At 52.6% G+C, this 15,421-nt stretch overlaps 1 protein-coding gene across 1 annotated transcript; it reads right to left on the reverse strand.

Moving 5' to 3' along the window:
* Positions 1-88: 88 nt before the first annotated feature.
* Lad1 (ladinin 1) lies at positions 89-14,201 on the reverse strand. The gene is made up of 10 exons (XM_050147735.1): positions 13,812-14,201; positions 7,056-7,193; positions 4,858-5,734; positions 4,153-4,257; positions 3,155-3,198; positions 1,961-2,033; positions 1,727-1,861; positions 1,372-1,458; positions 1,075-1,149; positions 89-728 (listed from the first exon to the last, which is right to left on the reverse strand). The coding sequence occupies exons 1-10, from the start codon at positions 13,847-13,849 to the stop codon at positions 723-725; spliced, it is 1,578 nt and encodes a 525-aa protein (XP_050003692.1). The 5' UTR covers positions 13,850-14,201; the 3' UTR covers positions 89-722.
* Positions 14,202-15,421: the final 1,220 nt, after the last annotated feature.

Consider the following 15,421-nt stretch of genomic DNA (forward strand, 5'->3'; position numbering starts at 1 on the left):
CACCGAAGCCAATGGCCCCCTCTCCCTGCAGCTGACCCGGAAGGAAAACAAAACCTACGGGGACAGACCCATCAGTGTTACCAGTCAGTTATGCCTGAGAATGAATGAGTTTATCAGATCCTTCCTGAGAAAAGATTTTTCTGAGCAAAAGACTAGTGGTAATACAAAAAGGCACTGGGCTCCGGATCAGAGCGGGCGGGAGGGGGGGGGGACATGGCAAAGCGGAAACGCAGTACGTGATCGTTGTCTGAGGACTCCTTTCCAGTCTTGAAAAAGCCTCGGAGAGCAGTGACCAAGTCTAGGACTTGATGTGGGGATGTCACAGGCACACAGAGTACCCGCTGGGAGCAGGTAAGACAGATAACTCTGGAGTTGGCAAACACCCCAGGCTGATACTGGCAGTGAGCAGGAGAAAGGGGCCGTCTCTAGACAGGACATGGAGACTCCATGGCTGGTGTGCCAGGGCTGTGTTCTGGGCTCAGGGTAGAGAGTGCCTGCATCTGGAGGAAGCATCAGAGCACATCTGCCTCCCCCTGCCAGGCAGGGCTGGGGAGGGGCCGGAGGTGTGACATTCATGTTCCTGGCCCCCAGGGACCCTGACCACACTGGCTGAGAGACAGAAAGGGAATGGGAACACCAGGGTCAGGAGTGCTGCAGGCCGGGGGCTGGCATGAAGAAGGACCCTTGGGGTGCATGTCTGCAGGTCTGTCCTGGCAGGGTTTTCACACCTGTGGGACAAAGGCCAATCAGAACAAGGAAACGGGGTTCAAGGGACTATGGGGGGAGGGCACCTCTGGACAAGATAACCCTTTGGCCAACCAAGCCTCCGCCCACCCACACTGGGTAAGGACCCCAAACCTTACAGTTAGATGGGGCAGGCTTTGCTAAGCTAAGGCTCAGTCAAGCCAGAACAGGGCTCCCATTACTCTCATGGGTAAGTCATCTAAAGAACACACAGGGGGGCAGAACCTGGGTACCCAGACCACTCAATGGCAACCCAGTTAGAGTTGTGTATTTGGATAGGTTGGGGGGGGGCTTCCATATCTCAGGACTGGGCGCCTTCTCCCCACTCACCTCGGCATCCAGGGACATGGCCGATTTGTTTCCCCACTGAGCCCTCCTGGTGACGGATGCCTCTTTCTGTACCTCCTGATCAGAGTAGAGACCGAGAACTCAGAGGTAAAGAGGGACTTGGGACCCCCACCTGATATGTTTGTTCTTCCTGAAGAAACAAGGACTCAGACCCACCCCTCTCCTCAGCTCTCACCCACAGGTTGGGTTTCTATATCCCTTGCCATCAGCATCACTTCTGAAATGACCCATTGCTGTCAGGCCTATCCCTCCTCTGACCTGATATGTGGGTAAGGGTACCTGAGAGCCCTGGTCTCCAGAATCCTGGGTCTTGCTGATCCACAGGTTAAGTCTTGATGTCACAACCCCTGACAGTCGCAGATTCTCCTAGAAAGAAAACTCCCACCTTAAGGTTTGGAGTCCCAGACAACACTAAGGCTCTTCCAGAGGCCCCAGAATGGGGACGAAAGTCTCTCTACCACAACGTCTACTTGGCACAAGCTATGTGTAGCTGGGACAGGTCCCAACCTGGGGAGTTCTGCACCCAGTTAAGGAAACTCAATCAGAACAATACAGTTTCTAACACTGCCGAGGCTGAGGCCCAGGCTTCAAGGATGTCAGACCAGAGCCCCAGCAGTTGGGATCTGGCCCTCACCTTTCTGATGGTTGGTTCTGTGCGGCTCTGGCCTGCCAGCTCCTTCTCAAAGAGGTGGCGCTTGCTGGCTACACCGGCAGGAGTCACAAGAACCTCAGTGCGGGAGGAGCCTGGAGACCTGACCGATTCGGATCTCTGTAAATCAGAGATAAGAGCAGCTGAGCCATAGCTGTGATGTTCATAAATAGCGCCCTCCACCCCGGCACAGGCTCCGAAGGAATCCTCCGCTCCCACCTGTATGGCTGTGTGGTATCTCTCCAGTTTCTCTCCCAGCTTCACCGTGCTAGCTGGCAGCCTCACACTGGCACTGTAGGATGGGAAGACAGATTTGAGATGAACCAGCCTAGACTCCGCCCCCCCCAGGGAGGCCAGGCCTGCCCCCAGGGCTTTAAGAACAACCCCTAATACCCCATCCTGTGGGCCAAGAGGGAGGACAGGGACTGATGAAGACACCTCTGTTGCAGAGAGGATTGCAATGACTTGGTCAGGGTGAAGTTTACAGACTCCAGGAACTTCTACATCTCTGAGGAACAGCCTGTCTACTCCAAGGGGCCTTTGAGGATTAGATGAGCTTCCCACTGTTCCCTTCCTGCCTCCTCCTCTCACACCCTGTCCCTTCCACTCACCTCAGTTCTCACAGGCTGTGAGGTCACGATGGCCCTTACGCTACCCCCCCCCCACACACACACACTCCTGGCTCACACTGCTGTCCCTGCATCCGCCTGCCAGGGTGTCTATGGGTTTAATGGTCTCAAGTGAATCACTTGAGGGTTAGCCACTGTCTTGTCTTTGTTCTCCTCTTCCTCCGTCCCCTCTCCCAGCCCTGCACCTAGGAACATAAGCCCTTATTAAAGGTTTAACAGATAGGTAAGTACGGCACAGGTGGGTGAAACTTTAACACCGGCACTAAAGTTTAGATTTTATTTTTGTCCCCTCCCCCTCCCCCATGCAATGCTCCATCCCCCATCTACTTGGCTCAGTGATACAAGGGTGGTTACTAAGCATGCAGGTTCCAGGCCAAGGGTGGTTACTAAGCATGCAGGTTCCCGGCCACTGCTCCGGGCCTGCCACAGCCAAGTCTTTTCCTTCTTTGTCCTAACCATAGTCTCCCTTCTGGAAAGCTCTCTTACCCTTTCTCACCCCAACTCCAAGATAGAGCAAAGCCTCCTCCCTCTTCAGAGACCCATCAAAGCTGTGTCTCCTCCAGGCAACTCTCCCGGGGCCCACAGGATAAGTACTCCCCACTCCCAGCATCATCTCAACCTACCCCAGGACCTCCTATCAATCCTGTCCCCCGCCAGATCTAGAGTGCCAGGCAAAATCTGCACCTCCCCTAATGTATGCTGCGGCACAACCTGGCACACCAATGGGAGGTGAAAACAGATAAACACATAGCCAGAAACAAGATCAGGCCTCCAGGCAGCTCACCTGCGGGTTAAGGTTGTTTCTGAGTTGTCTTTCCTGGGGCTCATCTGAAATGAGAAGGTAAGTGAGGGTCTTAGGTAAGTCCATGCCCCCTCTCCAGTGAGGAGTCTAGCTCCCAGGATGCATCTTCTTCCTGAGAATAACCCCCCCCCACACACACACCAAGTGCCAAGCCTTCATTAAAAGTCTTAATCTGGAAGCACCTGCCTTCACTCTTCTGTGTGGGTTCAAAGCCCTTCCAACGGCTACCGCACCCCAGCCAAGGTACCTGTTACGACCTGTGTTCCTATCTGCCTCTCCACTAACCAAGAGCCTTGAGGGTACTGGTCAACCTCTGGCATATGGCCTCTTCCCCAGGGCCTGGCATGCATCAAGTCACAAGGCACATTCAACCAATGGATGAGCAGATGACCCGGTAAACAAAAGGACCAAGAATAAGCCCTGAAACAGACGAGACTTTCCAATCTCATCACATGGAAGCAAGGAAGGGGCAGAGAACACTGGAGAGAAACCTGCTGCTCTCTGTCCTTCCCTCCTCCCAAGGAAGATACAAGAGAGCCAAGACAGGTCAGTCTGCTCTGGCAAGTTCATCTACCTGCAGTCCTGATCTTATCCACTAGGTGGGACTGCTCGTGTCTCTCTCTCTCTCTCTCTCTCTCTCTCTCTCTCTCTCTCTCTCTCTCTCTCTCTCTCTCCCACACACACACACACACACACACACCCCACCCACCCCCACCACACACACACACACACACACACACACACACACACACACACCACACACACACACACCACACACACACACACACACACACACACACACACACATATTTTCTAGGTCTTCAGCCTGCTTGCGTTGGGCACCGTGGAAAGTCAAAGCTCCTGTCTATCTAAAGACACTTCCTGTTGTGTAACCTAGGCTCTTGCTTAATGGGTCCTGGTTTCCTTTGCCTGTTCTGTGGCAGCGGCATGTTGATGACTAGGCTCCACCCAGCCCTTACCCGAAAGGAGATGGTCCTGGGGCTGGAGCGTTTGAGGGAGCTGCTGTAGGTGAGCAGAGTAGGTGAGGATATGTCTGCTTCTTCATCCTTGCTGGGAATTTTCACCTGAGTGGAACAAAGGCGTCAGATGAGAACTCACCTTCCTCGGTAAAAGGGTAAGGTGCTCCTAGGCCCAAGAAGCCCCCAAGCCCAAACTTCCAGGGGGACCTCAGGTGACCTGGCTCATCCCAGAAGCTAGAGATGTCTCACTCTCCCGCCCTGCTATACAGTGACCACACAGCCTCATGTAGCCCGACCACCAGGCAGAGCTTTAGTTTGGAAAGATCTGAGGTTGTCTAAGCTTGCTATCTAGCCCAAGGTTCCTGCACTTAATGGGTGCCTGTTTCCTCGGAAGGCTCTGTAGTGGAAAGGAACAAGGTTACCCTGGCTCTGAACAGACATAAATGGCTTTGTGGGCCGGAGTCCAGGACCTGGATGAGGATGTGGTTGAAGACCCTCTGTACTCTGCACACGGCCCCTTTTGGTTCCAATAATCTGCCTCTGACTCAGTGCCCTATTTGGACAGTAGTTATGAATTCTGACTTGCTAGGAGAGAAAAAAACTGCCAAGGCCAGCCCAATAAGGGAGGAGAAGAGGAAACAAGGGAGATACAGGCCTCAGGGCTGGACTGTCAAGGAGGGCAAAGGGGAAAGGGGCAATGCCAACCTGGAGTGTGATGGGTGGGAAGCGAGAAGCCTTAGTCGGAGGGTCTGTTGTACCCTGCTCTGCAGAGGAAGGTGGGTTCTTCCCAGGGACAGCCTTCCCTCTGGGCTCCCTTGTGGTAGCCTGGCTTCCCCCAGGGGCTGGGGGCTGCTCTGAGGCCGTTGCCTTCTTTGGAGTCAGCTTTGTCTCTGAGACTAGTGACTTCTCGAAGATGGATGCTTTCTCTGACACCAGCCGCCTCTCTTGCATCTTCTCAGAGACCACGGCTTTGTCTAGAACTGGAGCAGGCCTTTTCTCTGGTGGTGCTGTCTTCAGAGACGTGAGTGTCTTCTCAGGGATGGGTGACTTGTCTGACACACCCGTTCTTTCTGGAACCAACTTCTCTGGGCTGTGTTTCTTCTCAGCTGGGGATGCTTTCTCTGTGGCTGCCCCCTTCTCTGAGGGGCAGGCTTTCTCTGAAGTCAGTCTCTTGGCAGGCACTGGAGTCTTCTCTGGGCCAGGCGCTTTCTCAGAGACCAAGGTCTTCTGCTGGACCTCTGCCTCCTCTGGAAGCTCCTTTCCCCCTCCCCCAAGCTCTCTTCCCTTTAGGGGTTCTTCTTCCTGGGCCCAAGGGCCTCGCTGCTCCCGGCTCAGTCTCCGGCGAGGCAGGGGCTCTGCTTTCTTCTTAGGCACAAGGGGCTGCGTTGAGGTCTGCTCGGGGCCTGGGCTGTCTTTTTCCCTCTCTAGCATCTCCTGCACCGGAGCCTGGACAGCCTCTATCACCTGCCGCCTCTGTCGCCGTTCCTTACGAGTCCTAAGGATGGCCTGGATGTCTTCCTCTTCATCTTTGGAGGCTGGGGGTGATGGCTTGGGGACCTCTGCTTCCTCCACACTGGGAAGCCTGAATCAAAACACACAGGGAGTCAAGGTGGACAGAATTAGATGAGGTCAGGAGTGAGGGTGACCCTGGGTGCAGATGACTCAGTGAGATGCCTCCAGGGCCACCAAGGAGGAAGCAAATAAGTCAGACCCTGCTCTCCCTGTCCCACCACCACTATTTCAAAAATAACCACTTTTCTGCATTCTGTGTACCGTACCGCCCTTCCGAAGGGTCAGTTGAGCAAAGCACTCCAGGGCTCTAGTGAAAATCACAGATTGCTGTGCAATGTATAGTGAACGGTTCCCTGTTCATCCACAGCCACTAACACTGATCAAGCAACTGCTTTATAGGTTCTAGGCCTGGAGCAATATTGGCCAGGAGGGCTCAAAGGAGTGAGTTCAGGCCCTGTCCATCAGAACTTAGAGGAGGCCATGGGAAGTAACTGGTAGGGAGCTAGAAGGAAAGCCAGGGCTTCTGAGGCCCCATTCTGTCCAACGTAGGGTATGTGTGGAACGTGGTTGCAGCCGTGGGTTTGAATCAGTCCACGGAACACAGCTTGGTGTTCCTTCATTCGGAGATGTAAAGGAACAAGAGCAACATAAAATAATTGTGCGTAACTCAGAGGTCCTAGTCTCTCGCTAAAGGAGTCTACGCCTGCTGTCACCCTGCTTTCCATGTGATTTCAGGCAAATTAACTTACTGTCTGAGCTTTCCAAACCTGTAAACTGAGCTTGTTAAGCGGTGAAACGAGAGCCATCCCATGAGAGCAAAGTCCTAGCACACTGGCAACATTCAGGAAGTTCTGGGTCCTTCTCTTCCTTTCCCTCATAATCCCCAAACCTAGATGTCAAGATTGGTCCCCATTTGTTCCCCTTGGAATAAAGACAGTCAGAGTATGTGGAGGTAGCCTGTTTACGGGACATTTGACAAAGCTGGATAGACACTGTCGCTGCACTCAACTAGGTACAGGTCCTTGATAAGTTATCTAAGCATGCTTCCTGAGTCTCTCCTCCTGGGAAACAAGTGGCCTTATCAACAGTGGCCTCTCAGACATCATGGGGATGGAGGGACCACATACATAAATAAAATGTCCAACAGAGTAGGGCTCATGGACAGGCTCACCAAACAGCTCCATGAGTGTGATGACGAGGGTAGGGACCACACTTTGGTCGAGGATGGTGAGGAACTTAAATTTCATCTTCCCACCTATTCCTATTCATCAACCTATTCCTGGACCAAATCTCTAGCAGGTCAGATTTCACATAGTCTTCTGGGGCAGGTAGGTCCCCTGCTTCCACTCAGAATGGAGAAATGATGTTCAGATCCTAACCCAATCACATACCTCTCCACTGATCTCTGAGCTCCATTCTGGGTCACTTTTGGAGATTCATCGTCTGTGGTTGAACTCAGGTTGCGGTGCCTCCGCCTGCGTTCTCGCTCCTGTTCCTCTTCATCCTCCAAAGTCCTCTGCCTGGCCAGGCTAGGGGAAGAAGGCAGGCATCAGCACAGCCCAGAGACCGGGAGGCACCCTCCCTAACCAGACTTCCACAGAAGAGAAGACAATTGCCTTCAGTTAGCCCCGTGGCCAGCAGTGCCGATGCTGGGGCAGAGAGGTTGTAAGTACAAATGCACACCAGATTTCAAAGACCCAGGATGAAGAACAAAGTCCAAAATTTCTCAGTGCAACAGTGTAACTCTCTCTGATGGCCTGTAGTTCCAGCTAGCTAGAAGGGTTGAGCCCAAGAACCTCGGGCTACTCTGAGCTACACAGTGAGAGTCTGTATCAAAAGAAGAAAGAAAGATAAAAAGTATATATTGACTCCATATTGAAATGATCACTATGGGGTGTATTAAAGCAAATAAGATACATTATTTAATTTTCCCTTTTTACTTCTTTAATGTGACTACTAGAAAATTTAATTTTTTTTCAACGCAGTTCCTTTCTTCACAACTTGCAGGGATCTAGTTAGAGCGGAGTGTTTCCCGGTTAACATCACTGACATTTCAGCCAGATAATTCTCTGTAAGGACCTGCCTTGCAGGGTACCAAGCAACACCCCTAGATGCCAGCAGAAGTAGTGTCCATTTGGGACAACCAAAGACATCCTCCAGCATTACCAATGCCCCTGAGCTGGATTTTCCTGTGGGAGCAGAAGGTCTCTGGATGATGGGAACAGGAAAGGTGGCATGGTTCTCTCTGAAGGAAGAAGGTGACCTCATCAAGGTCCTCGCTCTTCTGAGTTCTTGACAGACAATAACGGAGGAATTGCCTCAAAGTTCCTCGCTCTGCACAAAAGCCCTTGGCCTCTGGTGGTCAGGGTAAGGGTAACTCACAAATGAGACCAAGAGAAAACCACTACATCCTTCCACTTCTCAGGGCCTCCCTCAACTTTTAAAGCCATGTTCTACCTGCCGGGAGCAGCAAGGAAACCCCACATACTCTACGTTCTGGTTTCCACTCCTGTGACCTCGCATTTGTGGGGCTAACTAGACACTTTCAGGCAGCCGAACAGCCTCCCACTAATCCATTCATGCAGCCAGCCAGGCATCTGGCAATCCAACCAACCCGTGCACTTGCCCCTCTCACCATCTTTATCCACATACTCTACCAGAAACCCACCTATTGTCCACCCCCCGCCCACTTTCTCTCCATCCACCAGACAAACAACAAATAAACACATAATGGCTCTAATTAAAGGTACCCTTAATCCGTAACTAAGTTTGGGTATTGAGGAAAGTATGCCTTGGCATATTCCTCTTCCTTAAGCATAGTTTTGTCCTTGGAGAGGCAACTTTTGAAAGGCGGGTTGTGTTGGCTTGCAGCTGAAGAAGAGAAGAGAGATTAAAAAAAAATATTCTTCAAAGAGACCCTTACTTATACATATGTTACAATGAGGTTGGGTTTAAGGTATAATGTGCTAGCCATGTTTGCCTATTTCACATAAGAGATATCTCAGAACAGGGTGTACAAGTCTTTTTAAAGTGGTTTACTCACTAATGCTAAAAACAAAACAAAAAAAAAAAACAGAAAACAAACAAACAAACAAAAAAACTTCTGGGTGTCAGCAAGAGACAAAAATCAAAACCCCAGACAGGGAGAAGGGCCCTGTCCTTCTCATTGTGTCTATTTCCTGACTACCCCTGCTGCAAAACTTACAATCTGTACACACTGCTCCGCATCTGAAATGTATGTGTGGACCTCTGGGGTCTACTCAGGACCTGGTCTAGTTCTCTTGCTCTTGGGCAAGTCACTACCTTCCCCTTTTCACTTTAGAAAAGGACTGCTCTCCCGGGCTGAGCATCCTATCTATACAGCCAACATTCACTAACCCAGTGCTTTTTGAGGGCCGACAGGTCAGGCATGATTCTAGGAGCTAAAGTCCAACAGGCAAGAAAATAACACATCTGCCTTCATGGAGGTTAGGGGAGTCAAACAACAAGCAAGGAAGCAAACCCAGGAAAAAACAATTAGACTCGGCTGGAATGAGAGAAATGCTTGGGTGTACAGACTTGGTTCAAGAGAAGGAGGCAGCAGGGTCTGTCTGGTGGCACAGGGTCCCAGAGGGGCGTTGTGAGTGCAAAGCCGTAGTGTAAGAACTAGGGCTCAGAGGAAGAGGATAGGCTAGGGACAGCCAACAGAGGAGCTAGGCAGGAGCAAGGACAGGGCAGCAGATTTTGAAGACCTCTGGCATCTTCCATGGAGACCAGCACATAGCCAGTGCCAACGAGTGCAGAAGAAAGATGCAAATGTCACTGGCAGAATCCAGGACTCTCCTCTTCCTGAGAAATCTCCGACTTCTGCCTTGATGCAGAAGAATGCACAGAGGGAGGCAGTCGTGGGGGCGGGGGGGAGGGGCTGAAAGCAATCTGCCCCATCTCTCTACATAGGGAAACAGGTATCTGCTCATCACCTCAAGGAAAGGAGCTACCATAGAAGAGAACCTTCTGGAATATCCCAGTTCCACCATTATGAGGGCAACCTCAGTTCCTCTGCTCATCTGAGTCACAATTGTATCCTGCCTCAGTGCAAACGGAAAAGGGCTGGGTTTTTTCTTTATGGCCTTGACCATGGGTCTTAAACAGGACTCCCCTGGGCCTTCACACGAGCCCCGTAATCTCTGAATGTTTACGGACTTATTCTTCATTCATCCCCACACTGCACACAAACCTATGGTCTCTCCCCTCCACCAACTTCTGCTGGTGTACAAACAGGGACACTCCTCCTCCTGCTCTCACTCTGCATGCACCCTTCCATATCCAGAGGAAAGTGAACACTCCCCGACCCACACCCAGTAGGGCTGGGTTGGAACCTCCAGGATTCCTTGACCATGAGCAACACTGTTCCCACAGGCTGCTCACTGCCCTTGGGGAAGCAGGGGGTTTGTTTGCCCTCCTCTGGGGCCCTACGTGGTGTACCATCAGCCTGAACCAGGTCTCCTCAAACATGACTCATATGAGCTTGGGACAGAGCTAGCTGCAGAAGTCAGGACCAGGTGTCCTTTAGTGTGTCCAAGCTTTATGCTCAGACCCCAACACTCAAGAAGGGTGATGTGGTCACCCACACCTGCTACTCAGAAATCTCCTGACACCCAGCAAAACATGAGTCCTTTCATTACCTCACCCCACCCCAGGAGAAGAATGTTGTCTCCAATAAGCAAAGATTATTGGCCTATAAAGGAAAAAATGGACAGAAATGGAAGAGAAGGAAGGCCAAAGGTCAGCACCCTTAGCAGGTACAATTACTGGAACCCCGGAAATAAATCAATTATTTTGGTGGCTTAAAACGGGGCTTGAAGATTCAAATATGGTGAAAAACAAATCAATAAGTAAAAGAATGAAGGAGGGTGGTCTTAGCACTTTACAAATACCACTGATGCTAATCCATACATAGCTTTGAGCAAGGTGGTGCTACCCAACTCGACTCGAAGCTTGGAGAGTTCATAACTTTCTGGACGGGGCTTGGTTACTAAAAAGAAGGAACCGAGACCTTCCACCTGAGTCACCGTCTCAAAGTGTCATGGCCTCATGGGCCAGAAAAGATGCCCTGCAAATGTTGGTCCAAATTGGAGCTTAACAGCTGAACATTCAGAAGGAAAAGGGGGCCCAAGCAGGAGCAGGGTAGCTACGCTCAGGGTGCAGTTACAAGAACTGCGGTTTGGGGAAAGCCAGCAACTATGAAGCCCTAGAGCCAGACCCTCTGTGGAATTTGCAGGCCGTACAGCCCAGAGACTTGGCAGCTGACCGTGCAGCCCAGCCAAGCAGCTCGCTGTTCACTCCTCTCCACACCCTTTCCTCCACCTCCTGGCCTTCACTAGGGGAATTATGTCCCTCTCTGCACCTCCAGGTGAGGCTGCTATCCATCCTTACTCCCAATTCATCAACTCCACCCTTTCTCATAGATGGCTAAAGACATCACTGCCCTGTTACACACAGAGTAGAACCCACTTTCCCCAGGGGTCACAGAGAAGCCAAGTGCAGGGCAGATGAAGGCTCAGCTGCTCTGGTTTAAGTGGCTAGAGGGTTTGTGAAGATGCTCCAGAACCCTGGGGCTCAAAGAGCTGGACCTGGGGAAGGGGAGAACAGTGGAAGGGCCCTCAGGGTGTCTGTGACTCTGGGCCAACCTTCAACTCCTGACCAGACGGGCCTCCCCCTCCACACGCTGAGGAGCTATTGCGGATGGTCTGAGGTCCCTTCTGCCCCAGACAGTCTAAAGAAAAGTATCAGGAGAATCCAGAGAAGCACGGGAAGTGAGAAGGCTGTTTAAGGGCCAGGCAAGGAAATGATTAACCACTGGCCACTTAGTCCCCGTGCTCTCGGATCCACCCCTCACCCCCCACAGACAGGCTGGCAGATCCTCACTGGTCACCAGGTCAGCACTAGAGGAAAGGACAAGACTGGCCAGGGCAAGCAGCTCTCCACTGCGCTGCCCCAGGTCTGCAGCTCCTGAGCCTCACGGCTAAGGACAGCGCGTACAGGCTCACGTCTTCGCCTTGGTTCTAGTTAAGGCCACCCTTGTCACACCCTCAGCACAGGCCTCCGCAGCCTGGGAGACTCGGTTGCTGGTGACTCACAGCCCTTTCCAGCCCTTTCCTGCAGCCCGCTGGGGCTTGTTGCGCATTCAGAGAGCAGAACAGGAGCGGTCCTCCGTTCCAGGTGTCTCATCAGGGAGCCTGCTGGCAGCAGCTGCCTCTGCCCACGGGGTTCCATGAAGACTGGGACTGGGCAGGGAGGCCAGACTAGGTCTTCCGGTGGCAGGACTGGTTCCCCAAGGCTTCACTATCACTTAGCCTGGACATCCCATGGGAACTCAGCCCCACCCTGCAGCCACAGAAGTCTATGTCCAACTGAGCAGCGGACAAGCTAAGACCAGACCTCATCCCCATTAAAAATCCTAGTCCCCCAGCCAAATACACACCACACACACACACACACACACACACACACACACACACACACACACGGCGGGGGGCTTTAAAAACAAAAAAGTAAATAGAATAAAATTACAAACACCCTCAGCAGTCTGGCCACTTTGCAGGAAGTGTGCCCTGTTTTGTATTTATAACCTAACACGCAGTTCTAACATCTTCAGCAACCATTTAGATGGAACTCATTGGGAGCAAACTCAGCTGCCCACATGGGCATCGCATCTCTACACAGGCCATAAACATGCTCACCCACACAGACGCTGCACTCCTTGTATCTGAACATGCATTCATAGGCACTAACGTGCCCACACCCAGAAACAAAGACACTCCTGCACCAACCCGCGCACACTGACCCACAGGCAGAGTCCAAGGCCTTGCCCCCGTACCAGCTCCACCCTCGGCACATACCTTCCCTGGGGTGTGTCTGACCTCTAAGGCAGCCTGGGTTCCCTCTCCAGAGCAATGGATCTCACCCTCCTTCTGGCTTACCTTTCCCCTTCTCTAGATACCATGGGCCTCTCTGTACTAAGACTGAGGCCACCCATACCTCAGAGCAGGGTCCCAGGGGTCTGAGGAGGTCAAATGGATGAGAGTCTGTGAGAGAGTGAGACAGAAAAGAAAAAAAAAAAGAAAGAAAAAAAAACGAAACCCTCTGAAGCCCTCGGGGAGACCCCAAGGGGCAGCAGTTTTTAGGTGGTGGAAATTGTGAGAGATGCCTTGATAAGCAAGGTTATGGTACCCTTGCTGCTAGAGTGTTGCTAGGCTGCACCTACGAGATAGCTCTGACCCCATATTAGGCCTGAAGACCTAAGTCCACTTGAGAGAGGACAAGAGGCCAATTTTATCCTGACTGGAGCCTAAGAAATAGGAAGAGCAGGCTCCAGTGTGGGCCTCTGCTCCCTTAGGACAAAGGATGCATTCCAAGTTAGGGACTCAGTGGAAGGACATGGGAGGAAAGATGCTCATTTCAATGGTTCTGGAGAGGGAGGGGGCAGCTCCAAGAGGAAGCACAAAGAGAGGGGCTGCCTCTTAGGTACCCACCCCTCCTAGGCTGCTCTGACCCTGATAGGCTGTCCAGCAGGCAGGCATAGCATATACAGTTTGTGACCTATTGGGACCAGTTCACAAACTTAGATGGCAACACGGACAGGCATAGCAACTATCCTGCTCCCAAATGCGAGCTGAGAATCTGAGCCTCTCTTAGGATGGGGGAGCTGCTTTCTCTGACCCTAGTCACAGATTCTGGCTCCGTGGACTCCATTAGGTGGGGGCTAAAGGACACTCCCTAGACCTACTCTAAAACTCTTTAGAGAGGAGCAGAGACTGGGGGTCCACTCAAGAATAAGGCTTGGAGTAACTCTTAGACCTTCCCAGGACCGTAAATTGTTCCTTTGCCCTCACAGACAGTGGCACCCTGGGCTGTCCAGGCTGCCGACCAGCCTTCTCCTAGCCTACTCTTTAGGACCTAAGGGGACAGGAAGCTGCGGAGCAGGGAAACCACCCTCCCTATCATCTGAGGGGTCGAGAGTTTGGTCTCAAGTCTGTCCCCACGAAAAGCAACAAGACCAGGGTCCCGCTCCACCAGGGTAGCAGGCCTGTGTCCGGGAGTGGAGATCCGAAGAGGCGAGACTACACCCCAGCCCCGGCCCACCCAGCCTCGGTGACCGCTCTCACCTGGACAGCGCGGACCAGTCCTTTCTGCTGACCGACATGCTGCCGAGCCCCGCGGCCGCCGCGTGCCGAGCTCCGCGCTCCGCCGCTCACCTGCGGCCCCTCCCCCGCGCCAGGTAGGGTCACATGGCCGCTTATCTCAGCCCGGCTCTGCCCCGCGCCGCCGCGCTCCCATTCGCCGGACCCAGGAGCTGCCTCTGGGGTGTGGGCGTCCCAGACAAAGCCGCGCTGATCTCCGCCGGGGCGGGTCTCCAGCGCGGCCGCTCTGCGGGACTGTCCACCGAACTGCGGGCTGCAGCGAAGCCGGGGCTAGCGCGGGGTTGCACTGCTGCTGGGGGCGAGGGCGGGAGACTTCCTGCTCAGAACCAGTTGGACCAGCTTAGCGCCGGCCCGCGTCTTCTCTCTGAGTCGCGGTCCGGAGTGCCAGGGAGTGGGGTAGGGGGCGGGACCCAAAGATCGGGGTCAGGCTGAGCTCGCTGCCTGGAAATCGACTTAGTCCGCAGAAACCCAATAGCTGAAAGCTGAACAGAAAAGTTAGAGCAGGTTCCGTAATCTCGGGTGTAGAGTGCCGGCAGCTGTGAGGAAGTGGGGACTCCTAGAGAACGCCCCAAAGTCAGAAACTTTCTTAAAGACTCTGGTGAGATGAGCAGACGCTCATGAGAAACATCCCCAAGAAAGCTAGCCTCTCCCAACAGGAGATGAGGCTCAAACTCGCCAACAGGGAGGGAGTGCACACGGCTATAAAAATATATGCACCAAAGGCACGGACCCTGCTCTCTGATACCCCACCGTAGGCTAAGGGGCAGAGCTTAACTGTGCCATAAAAGCAGTTTTGCTCCTCCAGGAAGAATGAGGACCAGAGATAACTGAGACTAATATCGCACCAACCTAAGGCAACTCGGACACCACCCATGGGCACCCATTTCGGTGGGTGCAGCCCTAGCTGCTTTTCACACGGGAACCTACCTCTTGACTGATCAATCAGGTCAAGTCGGGATCAAGTACCCGGATGGGAATTTTACCTTCCCTGAGAGATCAGAACCGGAACCAACGGCTACTGCAGGCCCTGCTCGAAGAAGGATGGGTACTACTCAACCCCCAGAATGAGAAGTCAGAGCTGACGTAATTGCCTCCAGAGATCCACCTGTCTTTGCCTCCTAAAGCCTGGAAGAGCTGGGATTAAAGGCATGAGCAAGGGAGCTATTTTTTGTAATCTACAAAAGAAACGAAGGGGGGTTAGCCGAAGTTAACATTGTGCAGGAGGTGGGCTAGCAGGAGCATGGGAAAGCTGAACTGTCAGAGGTGATTGCCAGAGCTGATGAGTAGAGCCAGGAATTCCAGAGGGCTGAGGGAGGAAGTTGGCTATAGACCACAGAGGGTTTCTTGATATTTTAACCTGACAATTCTCAATTTGGGGAGCTATCTCTGCAATGTCAGATGGTCCGCTGCCCCCAATACCCATTTGAATTTAAAGTCTTAGGAGGAGCTGTCCAGGAGATCTTTGGATGTTGGTGCAGGAGCGTAGAAGACGGCTTGGCATTGTGTCCCCTATAACCCAAGGACAGGGATTGAGCAGGAAAAAGAAAAGAACACAGAGTTGGTATCTATGCCCA

This window comes from Alexandromys fortis, unplaced genomic scaffold (genome assembly GCF_014885135.2).
Source record: "Alexandromys fortis isolate MF-2015 unplaced genomic scaffold, M_Fortis_MF-2015_v1.1 scaffold_58, whole genome shotgun sequence".
NCBI classification, from domain to species: Eukaryota; Metazoa; Chordata; class Mammalia; order Rodentia; family Cricetidae; genus Alexandromys; species Alexandromys fortis.

Bases quoted from the DNA above. Each gene is read 5' to 3' on its own strand.
- Lad1 (XM_050147735.1), bottom strand. From the start codon at position 13,849: ATGTCGGTCAGCAGAAAGGACTGGTCCGCGCTGTCCAG. The intron at 3,199-4,152 runs GTAAGGGCTGGG...TTCTCATTTCAG, and splicing joins CCAGGACCATCTCCTTTCGG to ATGAGCCCCAGGAAAGACAA. The intron at 2,034-3,154 runs GTGAGCTGCCTG...CCCATCCTACAG, and splicing joins GAAACAACCTTAACCCGCAG to TGCCAGTGTGAGGCTGCCAG.